The sequence below is a fragment of the Amphibalanus amphitrite genome, unplaced genomic scaffold, assembly GCF_019059575.1.
Source record: "Amphibalanus amphitrite isolate SeventyFive unplaced genomic scaffold, NRLGWU_Aamphi_draft 000568F_arrow, whole genome shotgun sequence".
NCBI lineage: Eukaryota > Metazoa > Arthropoda > Thecostraca > Balanomorpha > Balanidae > Amphibalanus > Amphibalanus amphitrite.
The window spans coordinates 368,812-385,614 of NW_024882062.1; the positions used below are offsets into that span (position 1 = coordinate 368,812).

General features: G+C 48.4%; 1 protein-coding gene across 4 annotated transcripts; it reads left to right on the top strand.

Annotated features, from left to right (window-relative positions):
- The first annotated feature begins 2,578 nt into the window (after window positions 1-2,578).
- LOC122394022 (protein YIPF1-like) lies at window positions 2,579-16,803 on the top strand. Of its 4 annotated transcripts, none has more exons than XM_043390556.1 (8): window positions 2,579-2,709; window positions 2,865-2,948; window positions 4,063-4,184; window positions 12,351-12,528; window positions 13,779-13,898; window positions 14,688-14,842; window positions 15,117-15,299; window positions 15,998-16,803. In XM_043390556.1, the coding sequence occupies exons 2-8, from the start codon at window positions 2,906-2,908 to the stop codon at window positions 16,250-16,252; spliced, it is 1,056 nt and encodes a 351-aa protein (XP_043246491.1). In that variant the 5' UTR covers window positions 2,579-2,709; window positions 2,865-2,905; the 3' UTR covers window positions 16,253-16,803. The 4 variants fall into 4 exon arrangements, with proteins under 4 accessions (XP_043246491.1, XP_043246493.1, XP_043246492.1 ...); XM_043390557.1 differs by having other exon boundaries at window positions 2,637-2,686; XM_043390558.1 differs by lacking the exon at window positions 2,865-2,948 and having other exon boundaries at window positions 2,627-2,709.

Genomic DNA, 16,803 nt, shown 5'->3' on the forward strand with positions numbered 1-16,803 from the left:
TGAGTCTCAGAGGACTGTCTGTGTGAGAGGGCCCTTTGTGTGTCTCAGAGGGCCTTTGTGTGCCTGAGAGGGGCCCCTGTGTGCCTGAGAGGGCCCTCTGTGTGCCTGAAAGGGCCCTCTGTGTACCTGAGAGGGCCCTCTGTATACTTCACAAGGTCCCTCATTGGCCTAAATGTGTCCTCTAATAATCCTCAAAAGAGTTCTACAATACCTTTTCTTTTAGCGAATAAAATGGGAAGTGGTCAAAAGGGCCCTTGAAGTCATTTCAATTTTTTCCGTGTTATAAAAAAACTTTTCTTTCTAGGCTCCAGGGGGGATCCTAGGACCCCCAGGGTCCCCCTTGGATACGTCACTGCCCATGGATAACGCTTCGGCGATACCTATCGCATAGAGGCTGCAATGTGGCCCTTAGAGAACAGTGTCAGACCCCCAGAGGCCGGCGTTGAACCCAAGGGTCAGCGAAGGGCCTCAAAGGCCCCAGATGGGGCCCCAGAGGCTGATGTGGGCCCTCAGAAGCAAATGCGTGACGCCCAAAGGTAAGTCTTGGGCCCCCATAGAACATAAACGGCCATCAGTGGCCGGTGTAGAGACCTCATAGGCCAGTTGGGGGCATATAGAGGCCAGTTTAGGGCCCTCAGAGACCAGTACAGGGCCTGCAAAGGGCAGTTTGAGACCATCAGAGACCGACTTGGGCACTCAGATGCTAATGTGGGTCCTTACAGTCCAGCATGGGGCCCTCAGAGGTTAGCGTGGCCGCCGTGAGGCCCTAAAAGACCGGCATGGGTCGGCGTTGGACTGCAGAGGCCAGCCTCAAAGGCCAAAGATGGGCCCTCAAAGGTGATGCGGGCCCTAAGAGGCCGGCATCGGGTGTTCAGAATCCAGTGCGGGGCCCTCAGAGGCTAATGTGCGCCCTTACAGCCCAGCATGGGGCCCTCAGAGGTCAGAATGGGGCCCGGAAAGACTGGCATGGGCCGGCGTTGAACCCCAGAGGCCAGCAGAGGGCCCTCAAAGGCCAAGATGGGCCCTCAGAGGCCGATGCGGGCCCTTAGAGGCCGGCATCGGGTCTTCAAAATCCAGTGCGGGGCCCATAGAGGCTAATATGTGTCCTTACAAGCCAGCATAGGGCCCTCAGAGGTCAGTGTGGGGCCCTAAAAGACCGGCATGTGCTGGCGTTGGACCCCAGAGGCCAGCGGAGGGCCCTTAAAGGCCAAGATGGGCCCTCAGAGGCCGATGCGGGCCCTTGGAGGCTGGCATTGGGTCCTCAGAATCCAGTGCGGGGGGCCTCAGAGGCTAATGTGGGTCCTTATAGGCTAGCATGGAGCCCTTAGAGGTCAGTGTGGGGCCCTAAAAGACCGGCATAGGCCGGCGTTGGACCCCAGAGACCAGCGGAGGGCCCTCAAAGATCAGGAGGGGCCCTCAGAGGTCGGTCCGGGCTCTTAGTGGCCGACATCGGGTCTACAGAATCCAGTGCGGGGCCCTCAGAGGCAATTAAAGGCTAGTCTTGAGACAGAAATGAGGCCACCAGAGCCTGTGTGAGGCCCTCAGCCGCCGGTTGTGCCCCTGAGACCGGTTTAGGGGCCCTTAAAGGCCAGTGGAGGGCCCTCAGAGGTCAACGTGGGTCCTCAGCGGTCAATGTGGGCGCTTGACCGCCACTGAAGGGCCCTCAGAGGTGAGTGTAGGACCCTCAAAGACCGGTATAGGAGCTGTTAATAGCTGGCGTGGGTTTCTCGAGCCTCGTGACAATCGAATACGGGCCAGGGCCCCATACGCCCATGGGGGCCCATCGGTTGTTTGGGGGGGGGCCAAATGATATGATGGCCCCCCTGATGTGCCTTTGGGGGGGGGCATGGCCCTGATGCCCCCCCCCCCTGCGACCGCCACTGGTTTCCCGTCCAGTCCGGATCAGGGGGTTGCGGCGTGGAGGAAGATTTGAGTTTCCTGAGGATATTTTGAACACAGAAGCTCTTTATGAAACATGAAACATGTATTTTATATTATTTTAACGGTCAAAACAGCGGCCGATGTCGGTCCAACGTTGCCCCGACGTCGGCGCGACGTCGGCTGGCCGACGTCGGCCCGACGTCGGCTGGACCTCAGCAATTGATCTCGGTCCGACGTCGGCCCGACGTCGGCTGGACCTCGGCTGGACGTCGGTACATTCGGGCATATCCGACATCCAGCCGACGTCGTGCCGAGGTTGAACCGACGTCGGGCCGACGTCGGCATGCCGATGCCGAGTTGCCGACGTCGGCATGCCGATGCCGAGTTGCCGACGCCACCCCGACGTAGGCCGACGTCGGGCCGACGTCGGCATGTTTACTGGGATAGTAGTGTATCTATAGGAATCTTGGAAAAGCGGCAGAATGGAGACAGTCGAAAGTCCTCAGGGGACCGGGAATGCTATCAGCCAAAGATGTAAAATGTGATTCTCAGTGTACGCAATTCCAGTTCAAAACTCTGTTTCAACTTTCAAGTGCTAAAACTTGACTGTACCTACCTACCTAAGTACCTACCTACCTAAGCTTGGGGAAAGCGTGTAAAGCTTACTGGAAGAAAGAGGTGTTTATGACGTCACTGATACTCAGAATCCAAAATTGCTTTGGCTACTTTTTTGTATCCCTGAAGTAAGCCACGTAAATTTTCCTAAATGCCTGAACCAAAACAATACGGAAAGATTGAGATATCAGTGAGGTGGTGTGATTCTACATGGTTCGTATTCTTATTACGATAACACACTGAACACAAGCGTGAAGCTTAAAAAAGCCCCTACCCAAGCCCCTACCCTTACCTCCCCTTGCCGACGATCTCCGCGATCTCCGCCGCCGCAACTCAAAACTCTGAACTCTACCACCTTGACCTTTCAGTTCAAGTCAAAGTTCAAACTTCAAAATCAAGACTGGTTGAAATGGATCCCAGCAAGCAAAGTTCTGGCAATTTTGACTTTCAAGGTAGGTGCCAAATGTTTGGCAAGCTCACACCTTTTCTATATCAGATAGGTAGGTATTGGGCGGTATTGGGCAGAGAATACCTATAGATCACTACCTACCTACCACATAGGGTATTGGGTGGGGTATGTGCATTGATTCTTCGTGTGAGGGGTTCCCTATGACTAAAGTCAGTTTTATTCAAGTTTGACCGTCCCGCACTATAAGCATATTTTTTAGCACACAGGCCAGTTTTACCAACAGGAAAACAGCCACATGCCAGTTAGAGGGCCCTGCGCCTGCCAGAATGTGTTTGCCGAAAGACTGCTTCACATACTGAGTGTAAATGGTAAAGCCCCATCCACTTACATACCTAGCCATGGCATTAATGCTTCATATGTGAAGCTGTTTGTCTTTGGGCAAAAATTCTGGCAGGGGGCTATTTTTATGTTGATAAAACTGGCCTCAGCATAAGATTTGCTGAGACAATGACTGGGAAAACTGGCTAGCACTCATTGTATGGTTGAGATGAATGGTATTTCAATTTAAAAAAAATGTTCTGAATACTGATGAATTAGGTAGGTACTGGTTTGCTGGCGCAGTGTGCTTGATTGATGAAAGTTAGTTATACTTTCGAACAAGTTGACTGCCGCTGTGGGGTTGTAAATATTAGCAAGTATGAAATGTGAGTCAGTTATAGAAGACATAATTGAACACCAGCATTTACTTTATTTAATGGGAGCTTTCGAAAGCTATGCAGCTTTCTTCGTCAGCCTTGGTACAAAACACTAAAACAGATCCATATAAAATTTTATATGGATCTGTTTTAGTGTTTTGTACCAAGGCTGACGAAGAAAGCTGCATAGCTTTCGAAAGCTCCCATTAAAAGAAAGCTGCATAGCTTTCGAAAGCTCCCATTAAATAAAGTAAAAGGTGGTGTTCAATTATGTCTTCTATAACTATGCAACCGTCCCAGCTAAATAACAATATTTACAATTAAATGTGAGTCAGGTAAATTAGTCATAAAGAAGTAATTTTGAACCAGATGATCATCTGTGAAATGCAATTGACCTTGCTACGGTCACAGGATACTGATGAAGGTGCTTCACTTGACCATGTCTGTTGTTAAATTATGCAGATTTTCCGGTGGACAGCACACTAGTGGAGCTGGATACATCTGATCAGCAGACACACACATTTAAGCAGTTCCCTGACTCAGCAGTAGATGATGATCTGGAAGGAACTGTTGAGGAAAACAAGGTAGGTGTGTGCCCTTAACCTTTGTATAGTCAGTAGTCACTTACAGTGCTAACATTTTGTTAAGCTATGCAAAATCATGCTTACATTGTACATATGTAGTGTGAGCTTTGGGATAAACATGCAGCTGGAGACATCATGGTTCTGTAGTTTGCTTTTTAAAAGAGGTTTGGCTCCATTTACGTGTTTCAACTTCTCACACATTTTAGCCAGCGACAAGGGCTAAAATGTGTGATATGCTAGCGAAAAGGGCTCAACTGAAACTTGAGAAAATCAAATGTCATCTAATTAAAAGTGGCCATCCCACCTAAACACTAGTTTTGAGTGAAGATAGCCAAATTGAAGTCGCTAGCTTGCAAATACCAGTTTGAACACTCCAGGAAAAGCGTTAATTCAGAGATATTTAATTTCAAGGTCCTCACTTTTGGGATTCCAAGGGGCTGCTAATACATTTGAATATTCCCTAACACTTTTTGATATCAGTGCAGATCTACCCCTTGCAACGTCCTAGGTCAATATTGAGGTCATTGATATCGTGTATTGTGTATTTCAATGAGTCTTTTCAAATGTCATTTGAATTCTTCCTATCTGGCTATTGGTTCCAGAGATACGACCCTTCCCCCCCCCCCAACAAGGCCTGCTGCCAGACCTCAACGGGGCGTAGGTTTATTTAGACACGATTTACATGCACTTAAGGCCGGAACACAGCATTTAAGCTCGCAAATCGCGTCTCGCTTTTCCCATTGCAATACATGGCATATTTTCAGCTCCCAACACGCAGGACGTCTCGCTTTTACGCCGCGAAATCACGCCGGATCCTGCTCGGAAAACGCGAGCGAAACGCAAGCAAAATCAGTCCGGCGCGATTTGCAAGATGAAAAGTTGAATCTGTTTCAACTTTTCAGCTTCTCTGCTCGCGAAATGCAAGCGTAATAGCGTCAGTAACCATGGAAACCAAATAAAGCACCTTGGCTTACGGCAATTTTAACTAAATACTGGCGTGGCCTCCCGCTTTCAGCACATCGGTATTAATTTGATTGACAATTCTATACGTACAACGTATTAAATTGTTTAGTTTTTATATTTCGATGTTTAAAAAAAAATCTTAAACGTATCTTGTACTGCGGGCAACATAAAATGAGGAATCCGTGGAAATTTTTTTCAAAAATCTCCCCTTCGTAAAACATAAATTTGATTAGAAAATGGTAACATTTACTTCCGTTCGAAAAATTATATGCCTGGCGTGTAGAATTCGAGCTGTAGACAAATTTTGGCATTGTGGTCCCATTGCTTAGGATGTTCAGCGTTTTCAAGAGTAATTTCATGTATTTCCGTAAAACCATAACTAGGTACTTTGTAGACAAAACTTTTCAGAGTGGCAATGCGGGGTAATTTTGCCGGTGCTAGTGGAAAAGCCTTGACGGTGCTCTCAGGATCGCTATGCTGGAACGGCCGACTTGATAAGCAGTAGCGGCGAAACACCTTCAATTAAGGGGGGGGGCACTGCCCATCCTTTCCATGCAATACCCATAGGGCTAATGTTAAAATGGCAAAATCAAGGGGGGCACGGTGCCCCGGTGCCCCCCATCCCGGTTCCGCAACCTATGTACATAATGATAAGGTCGCCGTACCGAGCTGGTTGGGTTTATAGCCGTTGGCGGTGGCATTGTGGCACAGTCTGTCTCCTAGGGGCTCATCAAGACACTGCGCAAAGCAGCACGACGACGTTGCTAGGGATCTGCTCAAACCAAACTGATAGTCACATCTCCAGCTAGTAAACACTATTAACAACTCGTTTGCAGACATCGGAGGCGTATGAGATGTGAGGATTTGAGACTGGGTTGAGTAGTTTCTCTGATTGCTAAGACTTTTTTAATTGAAATTAGTCGATTATTTCCTTACTAAAATAAACAGTTAACCCTCGCCGGACCTATTGGTTTTCTACATACGCGCCGGCCGAGGGGGGTACGACCCCCCCCCCTCCGCCGTTTCGCCCCTGGTGGAGCTAGCGCGTCGCGAAAAAAACGAGCGTGTGCGCCGTTACGAGACACAGAGATTTGTACCCAATTTTAAGGTCCTAGGCCAACCGGTGACCTCTGAGGTCAGGTCAAGTGCCCAAGGTACGGTTCAGTTTTTGGTGAATAACTTCGCAAAAAACGGCCGCAGAGCCGCGATTTTGGCAGCATCGTGATCGCCTCGATCAGGCGCGTCGAATGATATACTTTTTGTTTGGGTCAGTTCAACTTAGGGTGTTGACCTCAGGTCAAGGTCAGGTCAGCACCCCCAGGTCACGAAGTTGGTCGAAAGAGGTCATGTCGCATGTCATTCGATTCGGCAGGTCTTCCTGAGTCCATTTGTGGCTTTCTTGACTCGCTAGCTCAATTTGCTCAAGAGTTATTGACGAAAAACAAATATGACCTTGATGACGTCATAAATGACGTCACGCAAGGTCAACATTGCAAAAGTGACGCATCTTACCTTGCAAGGAGTGCATCAAATCACGATTATGTGTACTTGAGATAGTTGGAGATCGTTCCCGGCGCCAGAATAGCAGTTTTCATTTTTACCCATTGACTTATAATGGAGAGGTCATGAAAATGACCTGACCTCATATGACCTCTAGAAAAAAAATCCGAGATATACAAGTTGTGAGACTCATAATGGATACTAGATTCTGCAAGTTTTATTTCCCTGTGGCATCTCCTCTGGCAGTGAGGGCGTTGCAAAGTTGCGACATCTGAAGACCGTGCAGAGGTTCACTTATGACGTCATAGGTCAGTGACCTGACCTGACCCAAAAATGCAGTTGGTGTCAAAAGATCCGGCTTGAATCAAAGGTCAGGTATTCCAAGTTTCAGCTCTCTATCGCCAGCGTGCTCGGAGCTATCGCGAAAAAAACCTATGGGGGGCGGCACCCGCCCCCCGGGGGCGGCACCCGCCCCCCCCCCCCCCTCGGCCGGCGAGGGTTAACGTTTTCTCACCACAAATAAAATGCAAATGTTTGATTTAGCAATGTATGCTAAGGAAGCGCATTTTCAGTTGTGCAGGAAAATGCTGAAATAAGACCTGAGTCAAAATCATTCGAAGATAAGTCCGACATCGAGTCAGCCTAAAAATGCGTAAAGGACACATGTCATTGCTGGCGCTGAAGCTGACTTGCCCGTAACATAAAATCCAGGCCTCAAATTAACACCGGCCAAATTGCTCTACCCGTACCCCACCGGCCAAATAACCCTGCTAGAGGGGCAATTAAGCCGCTTTGCAAACCTTTGTAGAACGACAAAATTCAGGCATAAGCAGTTGCTCTATCATTTTCAGCTTGCTGTATAAGAAAGTAAAATGAATGCTACTCCTGCCAGCCTTGAGAGAGTGCAGAAGTCTGTCGCCAACTTCCCAGCTACAGCGCTTCCTAAAAAAGCGGCCAAATTACCCCATCCTCCCCTACCAAAAACCGAACCCGCTCCTTGGGCCACTTGACCATCGCAGCCACTTGCAAAATCGATATCAACTTTTCATGGAGGAATACGAGAAGGAGGAATAAAAGAGTGGAAGCAATTTTATGTCGGTACTTTAGTTTTGCCAGTTAACTTTAGTTGGCTTAAGGGTTTGGTGCTCATTAGATTAGTATAGCCATCGGCACGCTACCCACCGCGTGGCTACCAAATGGCGAGCATTCACCACTGAACCACTCGAGTAAACGGCCCCACCGTAGATGCACATGTAGAATGACACGTGGCCCGGGTGGCAGACGGGTTAACGGCACAAGGGAGACGTCCCAGCCAACCACTTGTCATATGTAGAGTAAAGTAGCTGATAAAGGGGGAGATAGCGACAGACCCACAGGACCGGGCTCGAGTCTCCACCCCTACATCATCTAAAATCATTGCGATTTAGGCAAGATGAATTTACTTTTCGTGAAGTTTCTTTGACTGTATCTTTGGTAAAACCTTCTCATTTCATGATCTCATGTAATATGGACACATAAACAATCGGTGCACACATCAGTATCTCGCATACACTCACAGACATGCAAACACATATCATTGACCTTGACCTAACTTGACCTGAAATGACCTCAGCAGCAAAAACCTGATCGGATAGTGTGACAAAAAGGTTCTAGCTGGCTTGGCACCACAAAACGGCATCGTCATCGCCCGGTACCTATATGATGAGCAGCGCACTTGATATGCAACGGTGACCCAAAACAACATTTTTTTTTAGTTTGACCTGACCTGGAAGGTCAACGACTGACCTGAGAAGGTAAAACTGGGAATCATTGGATTTGTCTCTTCCCAAAGAATCTTTCTGGTCTCTACCGCGAAGCTCTATCTCCAACAGGAACGAAATGGCGCGGGGGAATGGCACGCCTCCCCCCCCCCCCCCCATGTGCGTTCTAGGATGGGAAAATGGCATGTGCGGGCGAGGGTTAAGTATATCCTGTGATTTGCATAACGCAAAAGGAGAAACATGTAGTTTACTTACGGATGGTAAACGTTGGATTATTAGATTGAATGAATTGCTAGATTAGATTGAACGATAACAGTTGTTAGATTTGCAAGAGCGGTGTTGTATTCGCTTGAAAAACTTCTGAACAACCGATTGTGACCAATGACCATGATACGTGGCAAACAAATACTGACTAAAATACTAAAATTGACTGAACAAATTATAGTTAAGTTCCAATGTGGCATGATGAAGGGGAAGGAGGGTGAATTGCGCCACCTTAAGGAAAAACGCTAATTGCAAGAAAACCGCTGGAGATATAAGCATGCTTTGGTAACCATTTCAGAGAGGAGCTCATTGACTACGATTTAAGAGCCTCCCGATCAATTAAGAATGTTTCGTTTGCTTCTGACAGCTGCTTTTTCAGAAACATGCAAAAGGGCGCATTTGCCAACAACTGCTGCAAATTGCGCCAGGGGGATGGCGCAATTAGAACCCAATTGCGCCCTATACTTTAACATGGCTAAGTGAATGAGACGGAATGCATACACCCCGGCAGTCTAATGTCATTGCGGCTTACTTACATTTATAATGTTATTCAGGCTAGATGAATAATAAATGTAGGTATAAATCGCGATGTTTTTTGCCCAGGTAGATAACTTTACATGTGTCCGTACGCTTGTAAAAGTGCAACGAAAACATTTACTGTAACCGACTAGATATATGTGAACGTATGCGCCTATACAGTTAACTTTTCAATCGGTTCTTTCAAAATTAATAGTTTTTATCGTTTTGACAACTTAATGACATCAGTTTTTACTTTTTTATCATAGCTGTCACTTCTCACGCCTGAGTCCATGTTGAAAATGTCGTATTTTGTCAATTACACCACAAGTCGTGGCCTAAATGGCAGCTGCATTATAAGTTTGATGAGAGAAATAATTTGCGGACTAACGACAGCGGGCTGCTCCCTTGCCTGACATTAAACTCCTTCTTTATTGCAATCAGTTAATGGTGCATTCATACTGTCGTGATACAATGGCTACACCATTATTCTATTTGGGCCCCCCTGGCGCAATTGCCATGGGCGCAATTAAAATTGAGGCACTTTTTAATAAAAGCATAGAATTTATCATAAAGATGTTGCAGGAAGTTTACGGTTTCAGTGATATACAATGAAAAAGGGGTTTTTCTTTCTAAATATCACTCTGAAAATCACACAAATATCGTAAATTTTTATAGCCAACGGTTCAAAATACTGCAAAAAAGTTAAGAAAACGCCATAACATCTTTGATGGCGTAATGAGCCTTGCTGATTGGCTTCGTCGGAGTGTTTGGGCCATAAAATGAACAATCCAGTGGTGAAAATAATGTTTTCGAACACAAAATTCTAAACATGCCATTGAATCCGTGGGAATGTTGGTGGGCGCAATTGGTTAGGAGGGCGCAATACACCCACTTTCCCCAACTACCTGTGTGGCGCGGCATCAACTGTTTTTTAAGGAATTTCTTACAAAAGAAAGTAACATTTAACCTGTGCTGATTTTAATTAATGATCGAGGAGAAGGTCATTTAAAATACCAAAGCTAAAAAATTTTCATCGAAAGAACGCCGCATAAAATTTTGTCATGAAACAGACGCATGGATATGCTAAGATGTCACGTGCAGAGGTCAAGTGTAATCAAATCAACGCGTTTCAGCCGCGAGTTGTGAGCGTAAAGCGTTTTCCAAGCGAGACGCGTTTTCGACGCGGGTTGCGAGCTGAATTGCAAGTGAAAACACAGCGGACGAAGCGATTTCCGCGCTTGACGCGAGTTCGACGCGATTTGCAAGCGTGTGCTGTGTTCCGGCCTTTACGATCACAATTTGACATAGTGTTCTAGTGTAGGTAAAAAAAATCCTGGCCAGACGCTGAAGTTGCCAAAACTCGCGTGAGAGTCTTGATAATAAACTTTGAGTTTGAACCAAACTGCTTTTGAAAAACGAACTGTAGTTACCTGTAACATATCCAGGTCCACATTTTATTTAGCAATTATGCTCAAAACTGTCTTTGGCAGCGCTGGCAGTGCTTAGGAATGAGTAGGAACCATTCAATATTTTGCATATTTTTTAGCCTGTTCAAATTGCACCAATGTGAACCCTAACTTATGTTACTATAGGCGCAGATGACTCCGCCATCCTCGCATAAACCCCAACTTTTCATCATCTTGATAAATTGTTGCCCCAATATATATTTTCAAACTTGAATGATACGCAAGCAAATAAAAAGTCGCGCCCCTCCACCTTGGAAAAGCGCCAAACCTCAAGTGGACCTCTCACTCTTGCAGGTTGTTAAAAGGACAAGTTGCTGCCTGCTGAGGCGCGATCCAGAGCCTTAGAGCACATTGCTGCCTTTTATGATAGTTTTATTCCGGGCTATACAGACGGCTCGAAGACAACCGAGAGAGCGGGCTGCTCTTTTGTCGCTGGTCGCAGGTCGTGACATCCGCTCGTTTTCTCTGCCACCTTCCGCCTCGGTATTTTCTTCAGAGGATTGAGAGGGCCTTGTGTTTAATCAAGGTTTCTGGCAATCCCTTTTACCTGCTTTTATCTGATTCTCTTAGCAGCCACTGGCCTAAGGCCTTACGGAGTTTTAACCCAGTTGACCCCATCGTGCGCGATATTTTAACTCGGCTTACTTCGGTGGAGCAGTCTGGAAAATCAGTCTGTTTTTGCTGTATTCCCAGTCATGTTGGCATTCAAGGCAACGTGCTTGCTGGTGCTGCTGCCAGACGCGCCGCCGCAGCACCCTGCACCCGGCGCTTGCCTCTGCCTGCCCGGGATTTTTTCCGCTAGTTTGACGTTTCATGCTTTCAAAGTGGCAGGGAGAGTGTAATTTGTGCAGGTTGTAGGCATCTCAGTCATTGACACCATCACAATAAAGCAGTAAAAGCAATCACAGACACGCTCACAGCCCGGAGGGGTGTTCACGGGCACCGCACACTGCTGCGTGCGGTGTGTGCGGTACGTCCAGCAGGCGTGGGGGTAGGGGATGGGTAGGCGGCTCTGACGTCACGGCTGCGTGCGGTGGACGGTCCGCTGTGGCCAGTCCCGACCGGCCACAGTGGTCGCTGTGTGCGGTGACGCAAGGCTGACGTAGGGACGCAGTGGGCGGAGCTTGGAGGCTGTGTGCGGTCCGACCGCACACAGGGTCCGTGAACAGCACTCAGGCCACACTCCACAGCCTATACGCACGGACTGTCTCACAAAGTCAAGACATGGGCGCTCACTGCTCGCACAAAATGCTGGTGAGACAGTTGAAGTGGTTCGGTAAATAGTAAATACTCTACCTGTGTTATTCATTCAAGAGTCCTGAATATATTTGAAACAAAATCGTTTCGTTCTTTAGGCTGAGACATAAATCGTAAGTAGATACATTTGCTGTTATTTTCCGTTCACATATCAAAAATGTCCCTTCCAATTCGTTTTTGCAAACCTCACATCGCGTGAATTTTCGATAAGTTAGACAGAAACTTTAAAAAGGTACAGTCACGGGTTTTCTCAAGTTTGTCTGTTTTGGCAGATCAAGCAATACCAGAACATGCCTACGGACACACATATTTGATCAGAATCGGCTGTTGGACACCTTAAAAGTGATCCTTCGTGTTTCCCTGAAATTTACGGGAGGAAAGATGTGGGGTTTGGAAAAACACGTTGATATTTTACAATGGACCATTGCTGCCGGCAGCTGCTGGGAGAGGAGAAGCCTGCCGGCGGTGGTGGCGCCATCTGGACCGTCGAATACTACCGACGCTACTTCAACGTCGACACGAGCGACGTTCGAGACCGCTGTCTCTGGTCCATGGTCCCCAAACCGGGTACCAACTTCCTGAAAGACCGGCTTCAGCAGAATCCAGATCTTTACGGTCCGTATTGCATATTTGTGTTGCGTTTGCAATGTGCACGCTCCAAAGTACACGTTTTTTAGGTGCGCATGCATGCAGATGAGACTTGTCAATATTCCTATAAATTCCCTGATCAACCAGCAGGAAAATCGTAAATCTAGATGAAAAATAGAGTTGTTTTCACTAACGTAAGTACGGGCTCGGGGGATGTTTGAACAGTTCTCGGATACCGTGGGTTCTGGTGCCCCGGTAATTGATGCACTCGAGGTTTTCCTATTGTTTGTAGGCAAACAGAAAATACGCCAACATGTTACGGACGATCAAAATACAAGTCTTTATAAAACATAATAGTCTAAAAAAATTATTGCTTTCTGGGCATATGTACAGGTAACATTTAGACCAGTATAACGCCTTTTGGGGCGACTAACGAAGCGAGCGAGAGGGTGGGCCTTTCACGTGCGAAATTACGAGGCGGTACCTCCAACTGACTTGTGCACGGCACCCTACTAACCGGTCTCTAGCGATGTGCCAAATTTGAGCACAATCGGCCCAGCCGTTCTCGAGATCTGGAAGCGGCACCCTGCACGTGCGCACGTGCAAAATGGGTACCAACTGACTTGTGCACGGCACCCTAGTAGCCGGTCCCTAACCGTGCACCAAATTTGAGCGCAATCGGTCCAGCTGTTCTCGAGATATGGAATCGACCCCTGCACGTGCGCACGTGCAGCAGCACCCCAACTGTGGCACATGCAAATGCATTGCCTAGTGGGTGCCTACCTACATGCCAACTTTCAGCGCAATCGGCTAAGTACATAGTTACCGAGATATTGCAACAATTACAAAAGTGACACCTCTTCGTTTTGCACGTGGCACGTGCATAAGGGGTCACCCACATGCATCGGGAATAGTCAGATACTTGGTAGAAGGAATGAAGCTACCCTATAAAATTTACCTCATGTAAATCGGTCAAGTGGTTGCTGAGACATAAGCGTCGCAAAAGCGTAACCATGGCCGGCCGCTCATACTCAGAAATTTCCGTTATTCTACGTACGACTCCGCTCGCTTCGCTCGCTCCGTAATAAAGCAAAAAGAGTATCTTGACAAATCAATTTACGCTTTGTTGCTTAGTTGCAAATGACAAGTATCTTTTAATGCACTGGTTAGATTGCGAATATGTGACCCGATCTGTATCGTGACACGTATGCTTGTGATATATGACGTTCAGTAATTGTGCGCTGTGGCGCCCGTAACGGTTCGTGTCGTGACGGCAGGTCCGTTCTGGATCGGCGTCACCTTGGTCATCTCGATCGCTGTGATGGGGAACCTGGCCAACTACCTGCAGGTGGCGGCTGCCGGCGACCGCTACCACTGGAGATACGACTTTCACAAACGTACGTCCAACCAGGCCCCTTACACAGCCGGTCAGCCGCGGAACACGGCCACTGGCTGTCTGCTTTATGTTATCCGCGCACCCACAGATAACAGTAGTACCAGTAGTTGCCATTATGCAAAAATGCAGCAATAAACACGAGCACGGCTAGTCGATTGCTTCTTTATAAGTTTCATTCACATAAACCAACATTTTTTGTTGCCTGTGAGAGGAGATATCGAAATATGGGCACGAAATATTCGGTTCTGTTTTCGGCCTCTTACTGCAGCCACCGGAATCCTGTTTCCAATCCAGTACTACTGTTATCTGTGGCGCTCCTAAAATAGTCACTTACTGTAAAATAATCGACTAAAACAGCAACGCGTGCCATAACCTCTTATTCTCGTCAAGAGTAAACCAATGCCTATCACATGGTAGCTAAAGTAATCATATGGCTTCTTTTTTCCCATGTTTGATTAATCATAGGATTCCAATCTATCATGGGACTGGGTAGAAAATGTCTGTTTTGGTATCGACGTAAAAGCTTTATTTCTGTTGATACATTGACACAACTGACAACAAAACCGTTTTTTCTAATTATATATTAGTAGCACAACTAAATTGGCTGAGCAAATTGCCAACATGCTATGTTGGCCTGAAAACTTCAGTCAGAAATATGGAATAATTGTTTTAAGTCAAAGAAGAGGTTCGCTGGTGAGCGTGTTATTCGACCCGGCCACTGGTCGTGCAGTTGTTTGTTTGCGCGCCTCGGCCGCTGCCGGGACGTGCTGACGGCTCCGTCTGGTCGCAGTGACGCTGGCAGCCACGGTGGTGTTCTGCTACTCGTGTCTGGTGCCGATCGCGCTGTGGGCCGTGCTCTGGTGGCGCGGCGTGCAGGCCACCGTCACCCTGCTGCAGCTCGTCTGTCTGTACGGCTACTCCCTCACCGTCTACATACCCATCTCGGTACGTGTGACCCGGTGGAGCCGTTTGTGGGACAGAGGTATACGAGGTCAACTGGCGACCTTTGACGTGTTGTTGCTGAGTTGGTTGCTGGCTCGGGACGGCGGGCGGCTGTCGTTTAGAGACCCCTGGACCGGTGGATGGTGACGCTATCTGGCGAGTAGCTGTCGACTCTGGGGCGGTGGCAGTGTCGTTATGAGCCACGACCGACGACAGAGCACGCTCAGCACAGAGTCCCTACCTGAGGTGATCGCTGACCGGCGGACCGCCCCGACAGGTGCTGTGCGCGTCCGGCGTCTGGCAGCTGCAGTGGGCGCTGATGCTGGCCGGGTTCGCCGTCTCCGGCGCCGTGCTGGCCGCCAGCCTGTGGTCGGCGCTCGGCGAGGAGCAGCGCCGGCTCGCCATCGCCGTCACCGCCGTCGTGCTGCTGCTCCACCTGGCACTGGCCGCCGGCTTCCTGGTCAGACCTCTCTCTCTCTCTAGTTCAGAAAGCATAGCAGTGCACGCCATGCCGCGTATTTACGCATTAGTTGATGAAAAAGTGACTAAGCTTGAGTTCTTTGACACTTAGGTAATTTGTAACACAAATTTTGTTGCTGGATTTGACATAATTCCGTAAAAACTAGCTATACTTATCTGAAGACTGAATGTTGCATTGTAGCTAGAGTTGTTCTCTCGACTATTTTCAGATGCGATTGACTTTGTTCTGTTCATGATACAATGACTATGTGAGTTGAGCAGAGCGACATACCCATGTCATAAGCACGGTTTGGCACCCGTGTGGTATATACTTCATCCATGGTATTGTGTAACCTGTCCATCTGTGTCGTGCGAGGGTTGCCATGCTTACTATAGATGTCAATCGGATACCAACTTTTTGGTATACCGATACCAAACCGATACCAACTTGGTATTTGGTATTTCAATCGTAATGTGTTTGGTATTTTGTTGGTATCATAAGCCCTCACTAATGTATAAGAGACTAAGAAATCGGTAAAAAGTTGGTATTTCCCTCAGTTTCCCAAGTTGGTTTGGTTTCGGTATTTTCCCATGGTTTTGGTTGGTATTTGGTTTGGTATCGGTATTCCGATTTTCCGTAATTGACATCACTAATGCTTACGACAGCGTCTGATCGATCCCTCCCGTGCCGCGTTTCAGTTGTACTTTTTCCGGTCGCCGGTACCAGCCACCGACGTGCAGGCCACGACGGCTGCGGCTGCCGTGGCGGCGGCGACTGCGGAGAAAACTGCGGCGCCGGCCAGCCCGGCGGCCAAGCGGGCGGCGTCCGATCCGGCCGCTCCCGCAGGTGATCAGGGGGCCGCCGCAGCGAAAACAAAAGACGCCACACCACCAGATGCGGCCGGCGGCGGCGGCGCCGACGCGAGTGCTGCTGCGAAGCCCGCGCAGCGGTAGGCAGAGTGGACGATCGGGCCTTCGACAGCGGCCCGGCGCCCGCTGTCTGCGGCGACATGCCGCTTATGTCAGCGAGGGAGGCTGCGGAAGCTCAGTAGGCTCAGGCCTAGCCCGGTCCCTCCAATGCGTTCTGCAGAGAACAGGCAGCGCCTGCTGGTGGCGAGGTAGGCTATCTACATATAGCCCTGCTATCAGGCGTGGTGTGACCGTGTGATGTGTTGCTCCCCGGTGATGGGACCACGCTGAAGGAGCCAGCCGTGTGTACGGCGCCCCTGCACAATGTATTGGCCTGCTTTTATGGGAGCACCAGCCTGAAGGACCTGTGTGATTTACTGGGCAACCGAATATGTCCAGAACTGTTTGAAACGATTCGCGGTCTAACCAGACTTCAGTCTGTCCCGATTCGCTAGCGCTCTGCTGGCTACTCGTGTTTTAGGTGTTATGTTGCGTGGAAAATGTGGGATGGGCGTGTCGTTTCTTGGGGAATGGTTGAGCCTTGTTGTTGGTGTTGTAAAATGCGTATTACTGATAAAATATATACTTGATTCGAG

Excerpts from the sequence above, each read along its gene's own strand:
- LOC122394022 (XM_043390556.1), top strand. The coding sequence starts at position 2,906 with ATGGATCCCAGCAAGCAAAGTTCTGGCAATTTTGACTTTCAAG. Across the intron at positions 12,529-13,778 it reads GCAGAATCCAGATCTTTACG|GTCCGTTCTGGATCGGCGTC; the intron begins GTCCGTATTGCA and ends TCGTGACGGCAG. Across the intron at positions 14,843-15,116 it reads CCGTCTACATACCCATCTCG|GTGCTGTGCGCGTCCGGCGT; the intron begins GTACGTGTGACC and ends CCGCCCCGACAG.